The sequence below is a fragment of the Nestor notabilis genome, unplaced genomic scaffold (assembly GCF_000696875.1).
Source record: "Nestor notabilis isolate BGI_N333 unplaced genomic scaffold, ASM69687v1 scaffold21353, whole genome shotgun sequence".
Classification (NCBI taxonomy): Eukaryota; Metazoa; Chordata; class Aves; order Psittaciformes; family Psittacidae; genus Nestor; species Nestor notabilis.
Window position 1 is genome coordinate 2,749 of NW_009923642.1, and position 19,616 is coordinate 22,364.

General features: G+C 49.3%; 1 protein-coding gene across 1 annotated transcript; it reads right to left on the reverse strand.

The window, feature by feature from the left end:
- Nucleotides 1–7,468: 7,468 nt before the first annotated feature.
- On the reverse strand, nucleotides 7,469–18,699 carry LEPREL1 (leprecan-like 1; the record flags this gene model as incomplete). Its single annotated transcript, XM_010012262.1, has 12 exons — nucleotides 7,469–7,655; nucleotides 8,724–8,864; nucleotides 9,754–9,829; nucleotides 10,336–10,453; nucleotides 10,986–11,136; nucleotides 11,224–11,319; nucleotides 11,920–12,047; nucleotides 14,688–14,782; nucleotides 15,278–15,318; nucleotides 15,770–15,859; nucleotides 17,218–17,360; nucleotides 18,515–18,699. Coding segments are annotated over 12 exons (1,357 nt in total), but the record flags the coding sequence as incomplete, so codon positions are not given.
- Nucleotides 18,700–19,616: the final 917 nt, after the last annotated feature.

Here is a 19,616-nt window from a genome sequence, read left to right on the forward strand (position 1 = left end):
GGGGTTAAAGCAAGGAATTCTGTTGGAGTTTCCCTCAAAACTTCAAGATATTTAGGTGGAACCAGCAGCAGCTATGTCATCCCTTGGGAAGTCTGGAAGTGCTGGAAGTGAGATGCAGTTTGAAGGCAGCAGGGGAGAACCCAAGTCAGTGCCTGGGGTATGCACCATTTGGGTTTCACCTACTTGCCAGTAGTATACGGTGTTCACAGCTAGGGCAAAGAGGTGCTGAGGGATGGAAACTCTTCTTCATGGCTTGGAGCATGGGCTACCCAGCTGCAGCATCTGACCTGGATATTTTCTTTTGCTGCTAGGCCCATCATGAGAGCAGGAGAGACGTTTGTTATCTTTTGTCTGGTGGCACCAGCGGTTGAGCAAGAGGAGCAGGAGGCCAGCCACCGGCATCTTATTCGTGCCATCCGGAGCTCCTACCTAATCCTGCTGGGTGGAGGACTCACAGGCTTGGTAACATTCCTGGTATGGTGCATCTCACCTTTTGTTTCAGTGTAATTAGTCTCAAAGGAGAGAAAGGATGTGGCATCTTCCACCTCAAGGAGAACTGTTAAATATTTGTTATGCTCTCAGAGCAAACACAGTTTGTAGATTTTGCCCCAGGCAGCGATGCAGCAGCTCCAGCCAGCACCATCAGTCCCAACCATGAGTGAGATGGGGAAAACCCTCCTGGGCTGCTTTGCTTGCTATGAGGGCTGGGTGAGTCACCTGGGGAAGCACAGGGCACAGCCAGGCTGGGGAGAAAGTCCATGTGTACTTTGTCCCATCTCTAAGTTGCTGTCAGGGCCATGTTTTGACGTGGGGACAGTTATTCTGAAAGTGTTAGATCAGAGCACCTCAGGGTGTCAACTGCCCATGGCCATGGGGACCTTCGGCGACAAACCCCTTCCCTGCAGCTGTACAATATAAGTCTAGGCTACAAGACCAGGACTTTTAGCAATCACCCCACTGCTGATGGGGAGCTCACAACCTGTCCTATCCTCTCCCAGTGCCATGGACTGCCCATATTAAAGGCTTCAATTTTCCTTTGACCCACTGGACAGAGCAAGGAAAGATGGACTAATGCTAGAGCTTTTTCCAGTGTCCTTGATGGGGAACATAAAAACTGCTGTGCAAGGTGAGGCTGGGGGCTTTCCCCAGTGAAAAACAGTTCCTCTGCTCAGAGGAGCCGGGCTATGGCGCCACCGCTGTAGGCAGGTAACTGTCACAGAGAAGATAGACGTGAAACTGCTTAGCTCCTTCTGCCTCACCCAGGGCCAGAAGGGGTTTTTTTGAAAACAAAAATAAAGGGGAAAATTCAGCCTCCACCCAATTTGGATGGCAAATCAAATAAAACAATCTTGAGCTGGCACCACAGGAGCAGCGAATGCCAGCTCCCAGCCTCTCACATGAGGTGTCGAAATGAAGAGACGAACAAACAACCCCCAGGTGCCTGGGGGCAGCAAACTGGTTTTAAGATGCTGGTGGGTTGTTTGTTTCCTGTGTGGTGGTAGGAGCAGCCTTCTGCAATTTCCCTGGCACTGGGCAGTTGTCCCCCACATCATTTGGCCACCCCTGGGCCATGGGCACATGTTGATGGGGCTCCACAAGAATGTCTTTGTGCAGAAATACGTGTCACCACAGCTGGGTTTTGTGGGCATCCCGACGTGGGGCAATGTGGCCAGTGACTAACAATGTGGTGAAGGGGATGTCAGGCTCAGGCATCATCCTGGCTTTGCTCAGCCACTACAGAGACCCCTGTAGGGCCTGGTGCCAAGGTGCCCCACAGCACTTGGCCCATGTGTGTCCAGTTACTGCAACTAATATGAGGCTTTTGAAATACAGGGCTTTTGTTTCAGTGGTTTTCCAGCCAAAACTCCCCTACAAGAGCTACGTACACTCAGAGGTGGCTCTAGGTTTGCCATGAACAGACCTTGTCACGGGTCTGACAGATCTTTGCAGTATTAGCCAAGGGGCCCACATTCTCTCCTCTTTAAGGGGAATTGTAAGAGAGTTTCTTCCCCGCTTTTGCTACAGTCCAGTTAAAGCATTGTGAGCAGTTGGGAGGTGTCTTGCAAGACATTTACACTTCTTCCTAGCTTCTGCCTCCTTGTAGTCAAATCAACTGGTTTCATTTATTGCACTGGAGCTGCCCAAAGCATATTGGTGGCAAGCGGTGGCTTCATTTCTCACTGACAAAGCAAGGACCAGCTTTTAGCCTGGTTCTGTCAGATGGCATTGGGTGCAGAAGCACTGCAAGGAGGGGCTGGTGATGCTGAGCTGTGCCGGCAGGTCAGCCACATTCCTGGCACTGCTGGGAACAGCCAAGCCAGTCCAATACATCGTGTTTCTCCTGAACCTGGGAGCTAAGCCATCCTAAGGCAATTGCAAAAAAGCCATGTGTGATAAAAGGGGTGTTTTTTCTGGTGTTTTTCCCTGTGTGCTGGAGCCATTGGGCTTGCATGCAAGGCATTGCGGGAGCTGCCTATCAGCTCACCCCATCACGGCAGCAGGCTGATGGTGCCGCTACCAACTCTACTGTTAATCGCATTACAAATAAAGGAGGGGTAGGAGCTAAATTGAGCTCATATTAATTCCCCCTGCCCTGCCCTGCCCTGCCCTGCCCTGCACAACCTCAGGAAATACCTACTAGAACTGCCATTCTTATTATCCAAACCACCCCTGGAAACAATCATTAGCCGATTTGCTTCTTTGCCAAGCATGTCCACTCGCCAGCCTGGCTTCGTTTGCCCACAGGGCCCTCGCGTTCCCTGCTCCTGCCATGGCACGCACTGTGGTTGCCTGCACGCAAGCTCTTCTTCCATGGCCTCACATGCTGCTCGCTGCCGCCTGTCCGGACTCAGGCTGAGCCCTGCTGCCCTGAAGCTCACCAGTGCTTTCACCCGGAAACAAGGTGAGGATGGCTAGGCAGCTCCCCGAGTTGCTTGTTTTGATTTCTTAAGTTCCTGTAGTGTGTTGGACTCATTTTTGGCAGGGTTGGCTGGTGGCCAGTGGCTTGGGACATGTTGACATTTATGATTTTTATCTTTTTTTCTTTTGCATAACAAAGTTTTGACAAATGAGAAGGAAACAAACTCAGTGCCAGCTTTCACCATGTGTTTAAAACAAGATAAATGTAATGCTGGGCTGGCCATGGCATCCACCATATCTGTGGAGACAGAAGTCTGTTGGTGCTGTGTGTGCTCTGGGGACACAGAGTGACACACACACACTATACTGTGCTCCAGGAGGATATGGGGGGCCCTGTTGTTTTCAGTGACACCCATTCTACCTGTTCATGTAGACCCCTCAGGGACAAAGTGAAGGCAGGGCTGTGCCTGGGGTGAACAAAGGTGCAGGATCTGGCCTTGTGAGTAGCCACACTCTGTTGGTTCTGGAGTGCCAGGGCTGTCATGTTTAAGATGCACTAAGGCATCTTATACATGGAGCCTGAGTGCCTGCTGTTGAAACGGAGTTGAAATGCTGTTGAAATGGAGTGGTGGGAGGAGAAGGACATATACACACACACATATATATATGTCCATCCACAACTGGAGAAGAGCACAGTGTCATGGGACCTGGCCAGAGTCATACCCGGATGCACGGACAAGCAGCAACATTTCCCACAGGAAAAGGTGGCTTTTCTGGTGGGGTGTGGGCATAGGAGCAGTTGTGGAAACAAAAGACATGCATGCCTCTTTCCTTTTTTAATATAGTTCTTCCCCAAAGCAGGACTAGCCCATTTTTATCTCCCTGCCAGCTGTTTTGTTCTTTTTCCCCCAGGCTGGGCAAGGGTGTGGACAGGAGGAACAACCTTTCTTTTTAATGACAGTTTTTCATGGGAAGATGTTCAGCTGTCTGTAAATGTTCAGGTTGGCTCTGCCCAGGTTTAATCAGGACGGATGAGCAGTGCTCACTGCAACCTCTGTCTCCTTTCACTCACAGCTTTTTCCTGTCTGAATTGCTGCAGCTCACAGGCAGCCCACAATTGTAACGCAAAGACAACAAATCTGTCCAGGCTCTGCTCGCACCCATGACCATAGCGCCTCCAAGGTGGGGAGACCCTTGCAGAGGGACTGGCTAACCTTATGTGAAGCAGCCAGCAGGGACAGTGCCACCCAAATTGTCCATCACTGGAACAGACACCAAACAGCAGGGTAGGGACACAGCAGGGTAGGGACACAGCAGGGTAGGGACACAGCAGGAGGGATGCAGCTGCAGGGTGGGATGGAGTGGCAGCAGAAGAGAGGCTTCAGCCAGGCTGGCGGCTTGCAGGGTTTGTCACTGGGTCTCCAAGGGTGATCAAAGCTGCTGTATTTTGGCCTGTCAGTCTAGATCCTGGAGAATAAAGGGGTCGAAAGATTCAAGTACACCATATTTTATAAGCTTGTCGTGCCCCAGCTTGGAATCAATGGGGATTAGTCATCATCCAATGGAGCTGATGGAGACTGACTTGTCCACATGGCTCTAAGCCTCCACAGCAATTTTGGTGAGTTCAGTTGCTTACAATTGGCACCTCAAAAGGTCTCACAGGCTATGAACATTCCCAGGTTTTATTAGACTCTGTAGCCGCTGGACATAACAGGGAGCCTTAGATATTTCAGACTTGACTATGGATTCAGGAATTAGTAAATACCCACAAGTCTTATTTTAAATTGAGGTTTCAGGGGTGAGCTTCTGGCTGGAGAGAAACTTTCAGCAGTCACTTGCATTAAGGCATGTTTATTGCACAGATTGGGCTCCTCCAGCCCCCAGCAACCCCTATCAGCAGCCTTGTGCAAGGGGTGACCAAACTTGGCTTGGGCCCATGTGAATGTCAAAACCAAAACAAAGCTCCTTGCTAGTAAAGATTCCCTGGCACTGAGTAACACTGTGCAGGGCTTTGCTTCCAGAGCAACGGCCGTGCACAAGCACACACGTGCACACACACAGAACCACTTCAGTTGTTGCTTTAATTACTTTTTTAATTCTATTCTCTTTCCTTTGTGAGTTGTTTTCTTTCTTTTTTTCTCGGTGAGTGTCATAAATCAACCCTGCTAATCCCACTCTGCATGTATTACTAGTATTAGGAGAGGCACAGCAAAGTTAATAAGGAACTGAGACACGGTTCAAGCATCTCTATCTCCTATTGCCAGTAATACAACTGGGGCATATATAGCAAAATGGCCAATGCCTAATTAGGTTGTGGCTCCCTTCAGTGGCCAAGCCTCGGCTAGAGGAGCTTGGAGCTGGCCTGGGAGCCATGAAACTTGCTCTGAAATGCACATCAGCTTTTTTCTTAGTGGTGTGACTTCAGACACTGCCTCCATGGGGAGCTGCTTCATGTTGGGACTTTGGGAAGCAACAATTACCAGACTGACAGGGCAAGAAGGGAATAACCTTCGTAATAACGTGAACCAATGTAGCAGGAAGCAAAACTGTTAGTGCACCAGGTTGTCCCTGGGGTGTATTTGACCAAGGAGGAGTGTATATGTTCAGCATTATTGTTAGCTTGCTTTCTTTTTTCAGGGATATGGGTGCCCTGCGGGCAGTCAGGATATGACTCTGACAGCTCTGGCAGACACCAGGCCTCTACATCAAATATAAGAATTAAAATACGTTTCTCAGAGCTCAAACCACCTCGGTGGCAACCTATCCGATTCAGATTCAAAAGAGACCCAAAAGCCTAGATTATATTTCGGTGCATGTCCCAGAGAGCTCTGTAACTTGCTCTCGCGAGGCTACATTGTGCCCATAAACTTGGCAACCACCTCTGCTGTTGCAGCAGAAACGCAAATCCACTTCTGAGCTAGACTTTGCCAGAGCAGAGAGCTGTAAAAACAAACAAACAGGAAAACTGCCTTTGACTCTCTGCCTTCCTGTTTCCTGGCTTCAGCCCGGCACGGACTGCAGTCAAGTCTTGGTGGCAAAGCAGTGCGGTGAGTGGCATGGCTCAGGCAGCCCAGAATCTTTCCCCTTCTTGGGCATAGAGGGGTCATGTTTGCAACTGAGTCCTGAAACATTGCATCCTTCTGAGGATCATTTCCTTCTTGGCCACCAGTTTAAGCACCTGGTCTGGTGCAAGGCACCATTCTCCACCAAAAGCTGTTGTTTCACCAGAAGCCGGCTGGCACCCCATTTCAATCCCCAGCCTACTCCACACCCCAGCAGCACATAGGGGCAGCAACACCCTCCTCCTGCTCTCCAGATTACCTGAAGCGTGCCAATGGTACCTAAGTTAATAGGTAACTGGATACAGAGCAAAGGAGATGGACAGGCAGCCAAATGCACACATGCAACTTTGTTTAATCCTTTCCATGGCCCCCCCCATGCCTGTTCCAGAAGGGGGTCCTGCTTTAGGGCCTGGGGCAGGAAACCCCAAAGAGAGAGACACCATCATGAGATAAGCCACACACACCCTGGTCTCCCCTTCTAATGTTTAGCTAAAGAAAGACAAAGACAGGCCCAAACATCATGTTTAGTTTATTTCCTCTGGATTTAGACACAGCTCTGGCTAACCACCACAGCAGCAAACCAACTACGACAGGCATCCCCTCCCGACAGAGGACCAGCTGATGGGATCCCTGCAGCCTCTGGGAGGGCAGGGGCTGCACCCTGCTGCTTGGACAGGCAGCTCTGCAGGATGCACTCGGGCAGACAAAAGTTGTAAGGGGATGGCAGCGCAAACTCACGCTGAACGTGCAGCATGTAGGAATCAAACCTTGGATGCAATAGCATGGTGCAGATGGAGGTACAATGTAATGTCTTTCAGCTCTCCAGGTGTCCTCCCCTTCTTCTCCCCAGCTTTCCTCTGTCTGTTTTGAAAAGGGGAGTTTCTTTCATGCATCCCAGGCAATTAGCAAGAGAAGGGAGTGAACAGAAGCAACAGACCCTATTCCACCAGAGTCAGCTGCAAGTCAAACACCTTCATGCCTGTGCACACCTCATGTCCCTGCCCAAGAGATGCTTTCTGGAAGCTCTGCTCAGAATTAATACCAAACACCAGCTCTGCATGGCTACAGAGAGATATGCATTTTGCTAGGACTTAAGTTTTCCTCTGGTTTTTTTGGTTTTTTTTTTTTTTCCCCTAAAAAAGCGTATTTCAAATGGTGAAAGGCTCCAAGTTGGAAAGGACAGCCATAATTAACTTGTGCTCCAGTTTCCCCTGTGGCAGCGCCGCCCAGATCATCAACCAGCACTTAGCAGGGGCAGGAAGGCTGGTCCATTAGAACACCTGAAACATTTCTCTAGCAGAAGCTAAAGAGAAGCAGCTATTTCCGATTGAGGAAGGAAAAAAAACCTAAATGAACAAAAAAAAAGAAGGTCTGCAAAGGGATACAGTAGGGCTGAATAAATCCTGAGAAGTGCTGGAGAAGAACAGGGAATGCTGGAGGCAGTCAGCCCCAGCAGGAGATGCTGGCACAGGCATGAGGGGTCCCAGCAAGAGCTGTGCTAAACACAGAAGAGACACTCCTGAAACTCCACAATCATATTAACCTGTTAATTTATACAGCGTCTCTGTACAAAAATAAAAGGGTTCTAATAAGATTAACAATATTAAATAAATATTTAATAGAAAAAGTCTTTGGCCTAGTTCATAGCTCATCCTTTGGGTTGATGTTCATTTCACTGGGTCCTAGATGCTCCTGGTCCAACATCGCAATCACTTCATCTGCCTGGATTCGCTCCTGCAAGAGGGGAATAAACCACAGCAGCAGTGTTTCAGTGCCTGCTCTTGGCTTATTCAGCACTGCTCAGACTGCTGAGAGGACCCACAGCAAGCAGTTCATCCAAGGACCAGCTGTGTAGTTGAGAGGGCAGGGGACAGCTTGGGACTTGAGCTGGGGATTTGCTGGGCAAAATTAATCAAATCACTTTGCACCTCAATATCCAATCCTCTTCTCCCTGCAGGGGCTGCAGTGGCTGGGGGGAGAGCTGATATACTGCAGTTCCCTTATCACACTTCACTAGCAGCCATTGCCACAGTGTACCCTCCTCCTGTCCACTCTGCTTGACATGGATTTCCAGCTCCCTGGGCAAGGCTGATCTCCTATCATACACGCACAAGGCATAGAGGAATTTCAGCTAGCACCAAAAAGCAGAGACACAGTAAAGTGCGTGTCTGACAATCAGCTTCTCCCAAAATCTCACAGGCTACCTGCATCACAAGGCAAAGGCACAAGGATTTTGCTCTCTCCCTGCATTTAGTTTTGCTTGGTCTTTATCTCCTTTTAGACCAGAAGTTACTGAAGAGAGAGAGAGGCTGGTACAGCAGGCTTTTAAACCAGCATCTGGAGGTTGTGTGGTGCAAAGCACCACAGTCCAGATCTTCCAAGGAATGTGGGTGCCCAGACCCATGGAATTCAGGCTGCCAAACTGCCTTTGAAGACCTAGAAATAGCCATCACTCTGGCCTCTGAGCTGCGGATGGCTCTGGAGGACTTGCCCGTTCATCAAGTTATTGCCACTAGGTGTCAGAAACGGCCAGCCCAGCCCTCCACAGAGCCCTCCTGCGCTCCACTCAGCACCCCAGCCCAGCCCTGCACCCCACGGGCTGAGTGATAGGTGCCCAAAAGCACGGCCAGCAGGCAAAACCATTTGGTTTCTGGGCCCCAGCTCATGTCCCCGTACTGCAGCGGATGGGAATGCTGCTGCAGGGGGTGCGATGTGCTGGGACTGGAGGCTGAAGATGGTCCTGGTTCCTTTGGGATGCTGGGTACCCCCCAGCTCCCCTTACATCATGATGGAGGGACTCACCAACTCTCTGTAAAGTGGGTCCAAGGTGAACCAGAGAGCCACAGCACACCGCTGGCCTTTGGTAACTGCCTTCACCCCATGGGGGTTCTCACCGCCTGATGAGAAGCTGATCATTCGCCCACACTTGGGCTTGATGGAGGCCTGTGGGAAGACAAGCAATAACAGGATGGCAAGGAGCAGCACAGCTGCACACACTGGCCATGTCTGGGCTTGCAGTGGTCCAGGGTCTGAGACCTTACGGGGCATCTCTCTGCATCACCTCAGGACCGGGGTAAATAGTGAGGAGTGAGGCTTGGTTCTACTGCACAGACACCATGCAGAAAGGAGATAGTAGCATGGAGTCCTCGCAAAGCCTGCAGGTGACCACCTACAGCAAAACAGAACCATGGCATAACACCAGAGGGGCTCAGGCTAACCCTGGTGAGGGCTGTGAAATACCTCTTTTTTTCCCTCTGATGAGTCCAGAAGAAGTAACCTGCAGGACCTCAGGGGCAGAAGTGCAACCAAATCAACCCTTAGGCATAGGGAGATGCAATCTACCCTCCAGCATCTACTGGATTCCAGAGCCACAGCATGGTGCCCAGACCCTTTTTCTAACCATGGAGGGGGGTGCCTCCTATGCAGAAGCCCTAAAACAAAAACCTCCTATGCCTGAGCCCTATCCTCAGGGACTGATGTCCACCACCATGAACCCCTGTGGAGCAGGGACCAGGGCCAGTCACTGCGTATGTATGAGGGCATCACTTCATGTTTGGCCACGAGATGGGGTGGGAGCTCAGCAGTCCTCCGGGCCAGGACAACTACCACCACCCCTCTGTGCACGGGTGGTGCAAGCCCCTGATCTGCAGGTTTCCTGCTCAGGCAGCCTCTGGGAAGGGAAGAGAAGGTCTGTGTACCTCTGCTAGCAGGATTTTGTATAGACTCTTTGCAAGGCAGGAGCCACAGCCTGCCCAGGGAAGCCACAGCCTGCCCAGGAAGCTCCTGAGCATGGGCTACCAAGGAACAGCATTTGGTCCACAGCACGACTCACCGTCACAGTTTTGGCATCCATCTCAGTGAAAATGAACTCGCCTCCTTCGAAATCTGCATTCATGTATAGGAGGGCACTGGGGAAGGAAGTGGGGGACCTCTGTGAGGGGAGCAGTGGGGAGGGCTCAAGGCTGACCCCCACCTCTGAGGCAGATCCCACATTACTCCATGAAGACATAGGTGGGGGGCTGCCAAAGGGGTAGAGGTCCTACTGTGGGGCTGGTTGGGGCTACCCCCAGTTTGGAGCCACAGCTACGAAACATCAGATCTCACTTTGGCTAGAGAACAATTCCCACAACATCCCCTAGGTCCCACCAGCTCCCACCCTCCCATTTTGCTCCAAAGTACCTGACAGAGACTCCAGTCCTCAGCCACAGCTGAGATCTCCCAACCCTAAAATATCACACAGCTGTTACAGTTAAACTTTGGCTTGAAGCTTACCCACGATGCTTGCTGCCACCAGAAGCTACCTGCTGGGTCTTACTTCTGCCATGGCTGGGATGTAGCAGCTTTATTTCTGTAAACCAAGATGCCCTACCCTGGGGACGGTCCCTAGGTGCCCTTGGGACCCCTTCCTTCCTACCTGTAATCCCGAAAGGTGTAGGCAGGAGGCTCTTTCCAGCACTCGTTGGCCTCAGGGTCCAAGAGACAGTTGTCAGCATGGATGGGGTGGCTCAGGTCATTCCTCCTCTCCTGCTGGCCTAGGCAGGTCCATGTGGAGGAAGGGGGAAGGAGAAGGTGTGGATGAGATGGAAATGTCATGCTCTGTGGGGTCTGTCATGGAGTGGGAGCCTGCCCCAACCCCACTCTGGTTGGTGTTCACAGGTGAGAGGAGGAGAGGAAAGGCTGGAGAGGAAAGGCAGCACCTGAGGACTCAGATCTGCACAGCTCTGCTTGTTCCTTAATGCGGGGAAATGAGATGGAGAGCTGGGGGTCGGGTGGAGAGGATAAGGGATGATGAGAGGAGGCAAGAGAAGAGGGAGGAGAAAAGAGGAAGAGTTGGAGACATGAAAAACAAGAGACATCCCAGAAATGAGCTGCTTTGGGACAGCAGTGCCCACCCTTTGCTGCTACAGGGGCAATGACTTTGCCCAACCCTCGGCCACCAGTCTAAGCACCAGGCAAATCAGAGCTACTCTCAGGGTTGGGCCCCAACTTGTAAACCCCATGCAAGGAGCTGACCCCCTCCCGTCCCCCCAGCCCTGCCCTGCCACTGGTCCCCTGAGCCCTCACCAGAGAGAGCAGTGCGGCACACCAGGTGGGTGTAGGAGAAGTAGAGTGTGGAGTTGAGCATGAAGTAGGACTCTACAATCCTGCGAGCCTTCTCGCTGATGTCGTAGAAGAGCCGGGCACTCTTCAGCGGGACGCGGCCCTCGTAGCCATACTGGGCAAGGAGAAGGGGTGAGAGAGGGTCAACACTATGCGCTGGCTGGGAGGGAAGGCACAGGAGAGCAGGAGGAGGGAGCTGTACCTTGAGGGCTTTGAGGACGGTGGCTCCTTCAAATCTCTCGTTGGGGGTGTGGGGGGAGGTTTTGCCCCTGTAACCATCTCCAGCCAACATGATCCCCTGAAAGATATGACCAAGGGTGAGGGGTGAACTGGTTCCTCAGAAGAGGAGGAGCTGCAATGGAAGCACCTGGCACCCTCTTCCCCAAATACCCCAAGGCTGCATTCATCAGGACAGGTGAGATAGGTGGGAAGGCACTGCAGTTATCCATGAACATCGTCCATTCTGAGATGCTGGAAAACAGCTACCCACCTCCCTACTGGGGATGTTCAGGCACCCTCAGTCCCTTCCCGGGCTCAGCTAATGATGAATGAGAAGGCTCAACCAGGCTTGTGGATGGGCATCCTTTGGGCTTGTATGTGGCATGGGTCAGAGAGCTCTTTCTGCACAGGGTCTGTCTTGCAGCGTATTTCTAAGAATGGCCCACAGATAGAGAATTGGCTCCCATGCACTCACATGGGTGTGTTGTGGGGACAAGAATCTGACTGCTCTCCACAGGCATCCTGGCATCTGTTGCAACACTAAAAAGTGAGGCATGAACTTGGATCCTTTCCAGTGGCTGATCGCATATTCAGCTCTCACAAGCCAGATGCTGGGGAGAGCATCAGATGCTCAGCCCAGGTGACAGTCATGTCCCCCCTATGGACATCGCCTACTCACACTGGCCACTCTGTGAAGTTCTCGGCACTGCTCCTCTGAGATCACATTATCCAGTAGTACTCGCTGGGTACCATTCAGCTGCTGCGAGTTGTAGACAAACTTCACATCGCTATAGAGAAGTGGACCCCCTGGTGGAAAGAGAGACACAAAGCGACCCTGCTGAACATGACCTGGCTCGCTAACATCTTGTACTGTGGCTGAAGGCCAGCTGAAATCACCCGGGTGTGCTGCCAGGGAAAGAAATTCACAGCAGAGAGCACAGTTTGGCCTCACATCAGCAACAAAAGAAACAGAAGCAATGGAAACACACGGAGATGAAACCAATCTGCTGCAAGAGCATCAGCACTTTCCACTTTCCCATTAGCTTCCTTGCAAATGCAAGGACCACAGCCTAAAAATGCCAAAACCTGATGGGACACAATGAGAGGCATGAACATTGGCTAATTTGGCTCTCCTGCCCAGCAGCCAACATCAGTGGAGGCCATAAGTTTCCATTGCATTTGTGCTGTGTGGATCTTGCCAGCTTGGCATGCAAAGCCACTTTCTGCAATTGTCATCAGTGGGCTTTTTGTCTTTTGCACACATAGAAAACCTAGTGTGGTGCTGAGCTTGCAGCAAGTATCGCTTGCTCTCCACCAAAAGGGGGCTTGGAATGAGTGAGCTGGAGGACCCTGAGGATAATCTTCCTCTGCAAACGAGCTGCCATGGCAGGGAGAAGAGAGAGATTAGCTTCTACACAAAGCTTTGATCCATCCCCATAAAATTTGCCTGATCAGGAAAACATGATGAGGAACTAAATCACCACCTTATGAAGCCTCTGCCCCTGATCTCCTTGAAGAAAGAAAATTAAAGAGATGGCCACAATAAAAACCTAAACCAGGTATTTCTCCAGGATGAAGGTGAAATGCACCTAAATCATGGGGAAAATTACCTCTTGTCACAGAACCACAATAAAACAGAGGAAACAGAGTCACAGATCTCCCTTCACCATGTGGCACAAGGAAACTTCTCTGTTACGCTGCTTTTATAATTACTACTTTTGCTGTCTGTTGAAGCACACTGTGTGCCTTAGGAAGGTCTCCTTGGTCTATGGAGGACACATAAACCTGAGGGCAGAGCGCTGCCGCTAGCCCACAACTTTATGTTTGAAGAGTTAGGTTTCCTCATGTTCACTTGCTGTTCTTGTTGCTCAATAATAGCATTTATTTTAAATGCAGCTGGATCAGAAGCAGGACCGTGAAATCCAAACTCCTGGCACACTCCAACCCAGGCTGAGTTTTCCAGCTCGGATGTTGCTCTTCCTCAGCCATAGGCACACGAGGGATGAACCTGGAAGGCATCACTCACCACTTCCCCAACTCCTTCTGTTCCCCCCAGGGAACTAGCGGTGGCTGCCCTATGCCATGAACACTGAACCCTTGTCCCACACTGGCAGTGTGCTCCTGGCTGCCTTCCACACCCCCACTGCCTCTGAGCACCAGCAGAGAGACCTATTTCCTGTGTGTATGCTCTGTGAAAAACACCACAAAGAAACTGGAGATTTCTTTGCACTTTTGAGAGTGAAGGAATTGGTGAAAAGGAGGAAGGAGAGGAAAGAGAGAAGTACAGGAGTACAAAATTAAAGTGGACTTTTCTTTTTCTCTTTCGGCCTTTTCTTTTTCTAAGTGAAAAGAGAGAAAGAAAAAAAGACAACAGAGAAAGGAAGCAGCTGGATGGACAAAAATACTGTTTTCTTTTTGAATAGTATCAGTTTTCTTTGTAAACTTGAAAACATTCTGCAACTAAACCAGAATAAAATTATAAAGAGAAGAAAAAACAGAGAAAGAAACACTCTGAAATTATTTCATTATGAAAGGCAAATAGGCCAACAAATGTAACACAACCAGCTCTTGGCTTCAGCAAGCTCTTCAGAATCCTCCAGTGATATTTGCCTATTTTATGTATGGCTAAAGAAGGGATAACAATACTTTGACCCATGACACCGAGCAGCTGGAGACAACTTGGGCCATGGAAAGCTGTTAATTCCCAAAAAAAGCACAAGCATCCATTGCATTATAGGGAGATTTGCTGCTGTGGAGCTGACCCACTAGAGATACAAAACACCTCCTGGCTGGAGACCAGCTGTTTTGCAGTAAGGAGCATCTTTGGTATTTGGCTACAATATAATTTTTCAAAATTGTTATGTGGGAAATCTTGTCTTTAGATGATGTTACGGTATTATTTCTGGCTTGCAAAAATGTGCTGAAATCAGTTGAAATGCCTACTGACAAGTCTTAAAATCAAGTGATTTGATAAGACATCACAAGCCACTCTGCAAACAGAAATGGTTGCTAATATGGTGTGATCCAGCACATTCAGTAAAGCATCAGTACCAGATTTCCCAAAACCTAAAGCCTCCAGCATCCATCCTTCTGCAGCCTGGACAAGAGGTAGCATTTTAATCTTAGAAGCACCTAGGGGAAAGAATACTGTTTGCTGGTGCCACCTTCCCCATGGTGAGGACTACCCAGCCTCCCAGCTCCACAGCTCAGGGCTCAGTAAGTGGCTCAGCAGGTAGGAAAAGCAAGTCCAAGAGCAGACCAATGCTTGTGGGATCCACAGACCCAGAAATGCTGTGGCAGCATCGAAGACTTCTCTGTCTTAAACAGAATTTCAACCCCCTCAGATAGAATTGCCCCCCGTTGCTTATCAGCCAACTTTGCAGTCTGAGGTCTCTAGCAATAGGAAAATAACTTCTGATTTTGTTGAAACATATTCATCAGACTTACCCTCCTTCAACTCTCGATCTGGTTTTGCCATGGGTTTCTTTGCCAGGAATAGCCGAGGCCCATCCTCTGGTTCACTGCTAATACTTGATGGGACACTGAGGAACAAGAGAAAAGAAGAATATTATGACTTTGGCCACAGGTCTCCAGTTCTGGGAACTGCATTGTTTTGGACCCTTTGGAAACCAATACATTAAAAAAACAGACAAATTGGTACTTTGTACAAATGTGTCTTTCACAAGACACAACCATACAAGTAGAAATTCTCATGCTGTCTGTGACAAACAGTGTTTTTCTGATAATGGGAACAACAGTTTCCACCACCAAAGCACAGTCACCAGCAAACACGAGCAGCACCACTTGCCTCATTGACTGAGTTCCCTCTAGACTGCTTTTGAGGCACTCAGCTAAAATAAGGTGCTTGTGGAAAATTTGTAATGGTAAGGGGCAAAGGGCCCTAATTTAACCATGATGGCGTGCTGGGGTAGATGGGCAGCACGCCCTGAGTGGCAGGCTTGTATCCTACCACGGGGACATCCCAACTGCGGGGACTGGTGAAGCCACCGGCTTAGCTGGGGCAAGTGGTGGCTCACCTGTGCTCATCCTGGCGGGCGCCGTACCTGTTCCAGTAGTTCTGTGGGAAAAGAGAGAGGTCATGCTTCTTAAATTAATGCTCCAGCCAAAGCCAGGGAGCTACGTGCTTTGCCTCGCACCCAGGGACATCAGCCAGCCTCTCTGGTATGGATCCATCCCACACAACTTTTGGCAATTGCCTGGGGTCACCAAACTGAAAATGCAACCCCAACCCAACCTGGAATCATCTGACAAGTACAGCCTTCTCTGTTCTCCCCAACCACCATGAAAGTGGCTGAGAGCTGGGCTAGGCTGTGTCTGCATTTCCTTCACCCTGGGAATGGCTTCTTTCCTTGCTTTGCCATCAACATTCTGCCATAGGGAACAAACCAGGGCAACAGCCATCTCCTGAGTCACCTACATGGGACTCGCTTTATAGGAGAGGGGAGGGGAAGCTGGTCCTATAGCGGTGAACCGCTAAAAGTCCTCGCCACAGCAGACCCAGGCATTACCGGCTCCGTGTAGGTGTATCCAAGGCTGGCCGCAGCCACCTGCAAAAGGTGAGATTCCAGCTTATGGCGCCTCAGCAGTGTTTTTGCTTCCTGAAAAGAAAACGAAAAGGGGAGTAGTTGCTCAAGTAGTTTTCACAAGACACAGGCAATACACCTCTACTTCAAGAGGGGTTTGTTTTTCATGCAACACTGCAGACTCCTGTGAGGTAAGGGATGCTTGGGTCATGCTTTTGAGCAACCCCAGACACAGAGCTGAGCGGCTCACTACATTACACAAATGGAGGTGTTCAGCAACTCATTTGGGAAGCCTGAATCCCCAAAAGACGTGGTAGGGCAGGGACTCTGGCTGGGCTGTGCCTTGGTTCCCCACCTGCAATGCAGAGCCCACAAAGCAACCCACAGAGCCTGGCGGTGGGTGGGCTACAGCATCGCAGCCTGATGCACTCAGGGTCCTCAGGCGGGGACCACAAAGCACAGCCAACTGGAAAGTGTCCATCAGAAGGCTTCTTTTTTGAATGAAATATTTCTAAAGCAACCACTGGGATTTCTCTGAGAAAATTACTTTGCAAAACAAAAATCAGATTTATTTTTTTTACAGAAAACTTCAGAATACTGAAAACAATGACATGTTTTTGTCAAGTTTAGGTTTTTTCCTAGATTGACTTTGTGAGAAGAAACAATCACTGTTCTAGTTTTCTTTTGTTCATTTTCCTTTTTAGTGTTTACCAAATTCACCTTGATTTTCCTGGAAATCAGGGAATACCCAAGGGAATGGAAAATCCAATTCTTTCTTATCCTCTGCTTATGGCACAGGAGGAACAAGTCTCCTCAGGACAGTGATGGAAAGGAAGGAACTTGTCCTCTTCTGTACTGTGAGAGATGCAGCCCCAGGGCTATAGATAAAGCCTGCCCGGACCAAAGAAGCCTATCCCACTGGGTGACTGAATGCATACTCTTTGGCTATTTGACCCCAGCCTAACCGTGTGATAGCAAACCTACTTCCCACAAAGCAGGCCAAGTGCTGAACTCCAACCTCAGTGACTTGAGAGTAACACTGACATCCCGGCCTCCCCTTGGGAAAATATTTCTCATCCCTCTCTTAACAAAGGTTACCCTCTGCTCAGTGCTTCATTGCATTCCACGTCTCCCCCGGAGCACTGAACGAGAGGAGGGTTTACGTTGCTGAGGCATTTGGTCATTGCCCTCTCTGCCCTTGCTTGGGTTTTGCTAAGCTGAAGTCCCCATTTAAAGAATATCCCACCCTTCAGTTTCTCCCCTACACAAGTGACTCTGAACTCACATCCTGACACTTAGCATTGCCAGCTAGTCCAGCATCTCCACATCTGTTTTCAAAGTGGTTCCCACTGTGGGAAAGCTGCCACGCTGCTTTTATTTCCAACTGAAGCTTTTGTTAAAGCTTCCCACCTAGGCTTCTAGGTGACACTCACCTTTCTGGGTTTCACAGTGTCTGGATCTATTGTACCTTCCAAGAGACCCTCATAATAACTTGCATTCTCCAAGACATCTTCATCATCTGGGTGGAAGAGGAGGTAGGACTTGGCACACTCCAGGGCTTTTATGTAGTCACCAACTGGGAGGCAACACAAAAGTTATCAGGGGGCAGAGGAAGGCACAGCCCTGCGAGCAGCGCTGTGGGCTCAGGGCAGAGCCAAAGAGGGGAGCTGCAGAGAGGGAGGGCACAGCTTGAGCTCTCCATCAGCTGAAGGGTGAGCCCTGTGCTTTTATAAGAATCTTTTGATGCAACTTTGTCTTAACTGCTCCATTTCACCAGCAGGGAAACAGAGGCATAGAGACATGACTTCTCTGTGGTCATGCAGAGGTCAGATAGGATCCAAATTGGATACAGCTGGATCCAGAGTATGGATGCTGTCCAGCAGCAAACTGCCTCTCTTGTGTGCAGCATCTTTCAGAGCTCTGGGGCAGTTTACCCACCACATTAAACCTCTAACTGGGCAGAGGAATAAAAAAGCCTGTACACCATGCAAAAAATGCTTCTGACTCATCTAGCTTTCATACAGTTGCGTTGATTAATGAAGAAGCTTTGCTTGAGTAGCAGTTCTGACCCTCATCCATTCTGCCCTTTTCAGGAAAGAGCTCTTAGCACAAGCCTGAGATAGCAGAATTCAGCCTAGAATTTCTTTTATGTAACAGAACATAATAAAATACTATACAGGACCACACAACTGGCAGCATATTATAGCACTGCCAGCTCCTGATATTTTGCAATGTAGTCAACTCCTGCACCTTTACCATGAATCTTAAAATATTTGGTAACCAGCAAAAATTGGCATCTTGGAATAAGCTTGCCCCAACTTGTGTATCTATTAATATATTAACTTAGAAAATGCATCAATTGATTTCAGAAAATGTGAAACATATAAATCCCCTGAACTTTAATGTCAAAATGAAAATGAAACAACCCTAGAAAAGCATTATTTATCTAAAGAATAAGAATGTTTAAGTTAAAGGTTGGACTTTTAAAACCTGACTGATGACTTTAAACACTTTTACAGAAATGCCTAATAGCATTTCAGTCAACCTGACATTTGAATAGAAAACCTCCAATGTCCTTTCCTTATGGACTCTTTCAGACCATGCCACTAACATCACAGTAGTATGAACATGATGTGGAAATATCCTGATTTCCCCATGAAACAATTTGAACTTGTATAAAATGTAACAAAACTCTGCAAGTGCTATGAGGAACAGAAAGACGGCCTTTACCTCTGTAATAGGCAAACTGCAAATAGTCGTAATGGAGGGGAAGGAAATTTTCAATGGGAGAGATTCGGCCAGAACGTGTGGCGAGTTCTCGGACACAGTCATGTTTGCAGGCCAGGACTTGCATGTAGTGATCTGCCAAGGAAAGGGGGAGAAAACAGACTGGACTGAGAAGGATGGTGGAGATGCTGAGACAAGGACAGGCAGAGGTTAAATATCTCTGACTGAAGGACGTGCAATTCGCACTGCTCTGGTCCAGCAGGTGACTGCACACCTAGAGAAAGAGCTCAGGCTCTTTCCCGAAGCCAATGGAGAGTTGCAGTCTCACGCTTTTGCCCCTCTTGAGAAATGCCTTTCTCCTTCTGTCAACTGTAGAGGGAGCTTGAGCATCTCTTTTTTGTGCCGGGAGCTGCTGCTTCAGCCCGGGAAAGTTGGATGGGTGCAGGGCGTGAAGGTGGCAGGTAGCTCTTCAACCCCAAGAGCCAAACCAAAGGTGACAACACCCACAGAGCAAGCGCAGATGTGAAGACAGGGTGGCCACATGTGCTGCCACATGAAAGCCTTCTCCACACTCCCTTCCTTCAGATCATCTTTAATCCACTCCTTTCTGCAGCAAGAAAGCTCCTAAGGGCACGGGGAGGTTTAGATGAGAGGGGCTGATGCAGCTTCTCAAGCATGGCAAAGCAGGGCACCTGCACCACAAGGCTGAAAGGTCTAAGGTGTAAATACTGGCAGCAAAATCCCCGTTTGCTGCTTCTGAAAGATGAGATATCTCCCAGGGAAACACAAGCACATGGTAAACACCTGCCATTAGCAAAGTTTCTTAATTGGTGGGTGTCCACAATATAGGCATTGTATCAGCTGTGCAATTTCAAAGCCAATGCTGACATCTGATTCCGGTTTGGAGCCTTTGCTGCAATGTACTTACAAATCGACTTGACTTGTTCTGTCTCTGTACACCATCCAGTATCTGAAGGGGGCCTACAAGGATGCTGGGGAGGGGACTTAGGAAACAAACATAGGCTTAAAAAAACCCTAAGTGTGCTCAGCTACCAAAGCTTTCCTCAGAGCAAGAAAACAGCCTGAGGAATTTGAGATTAAATCA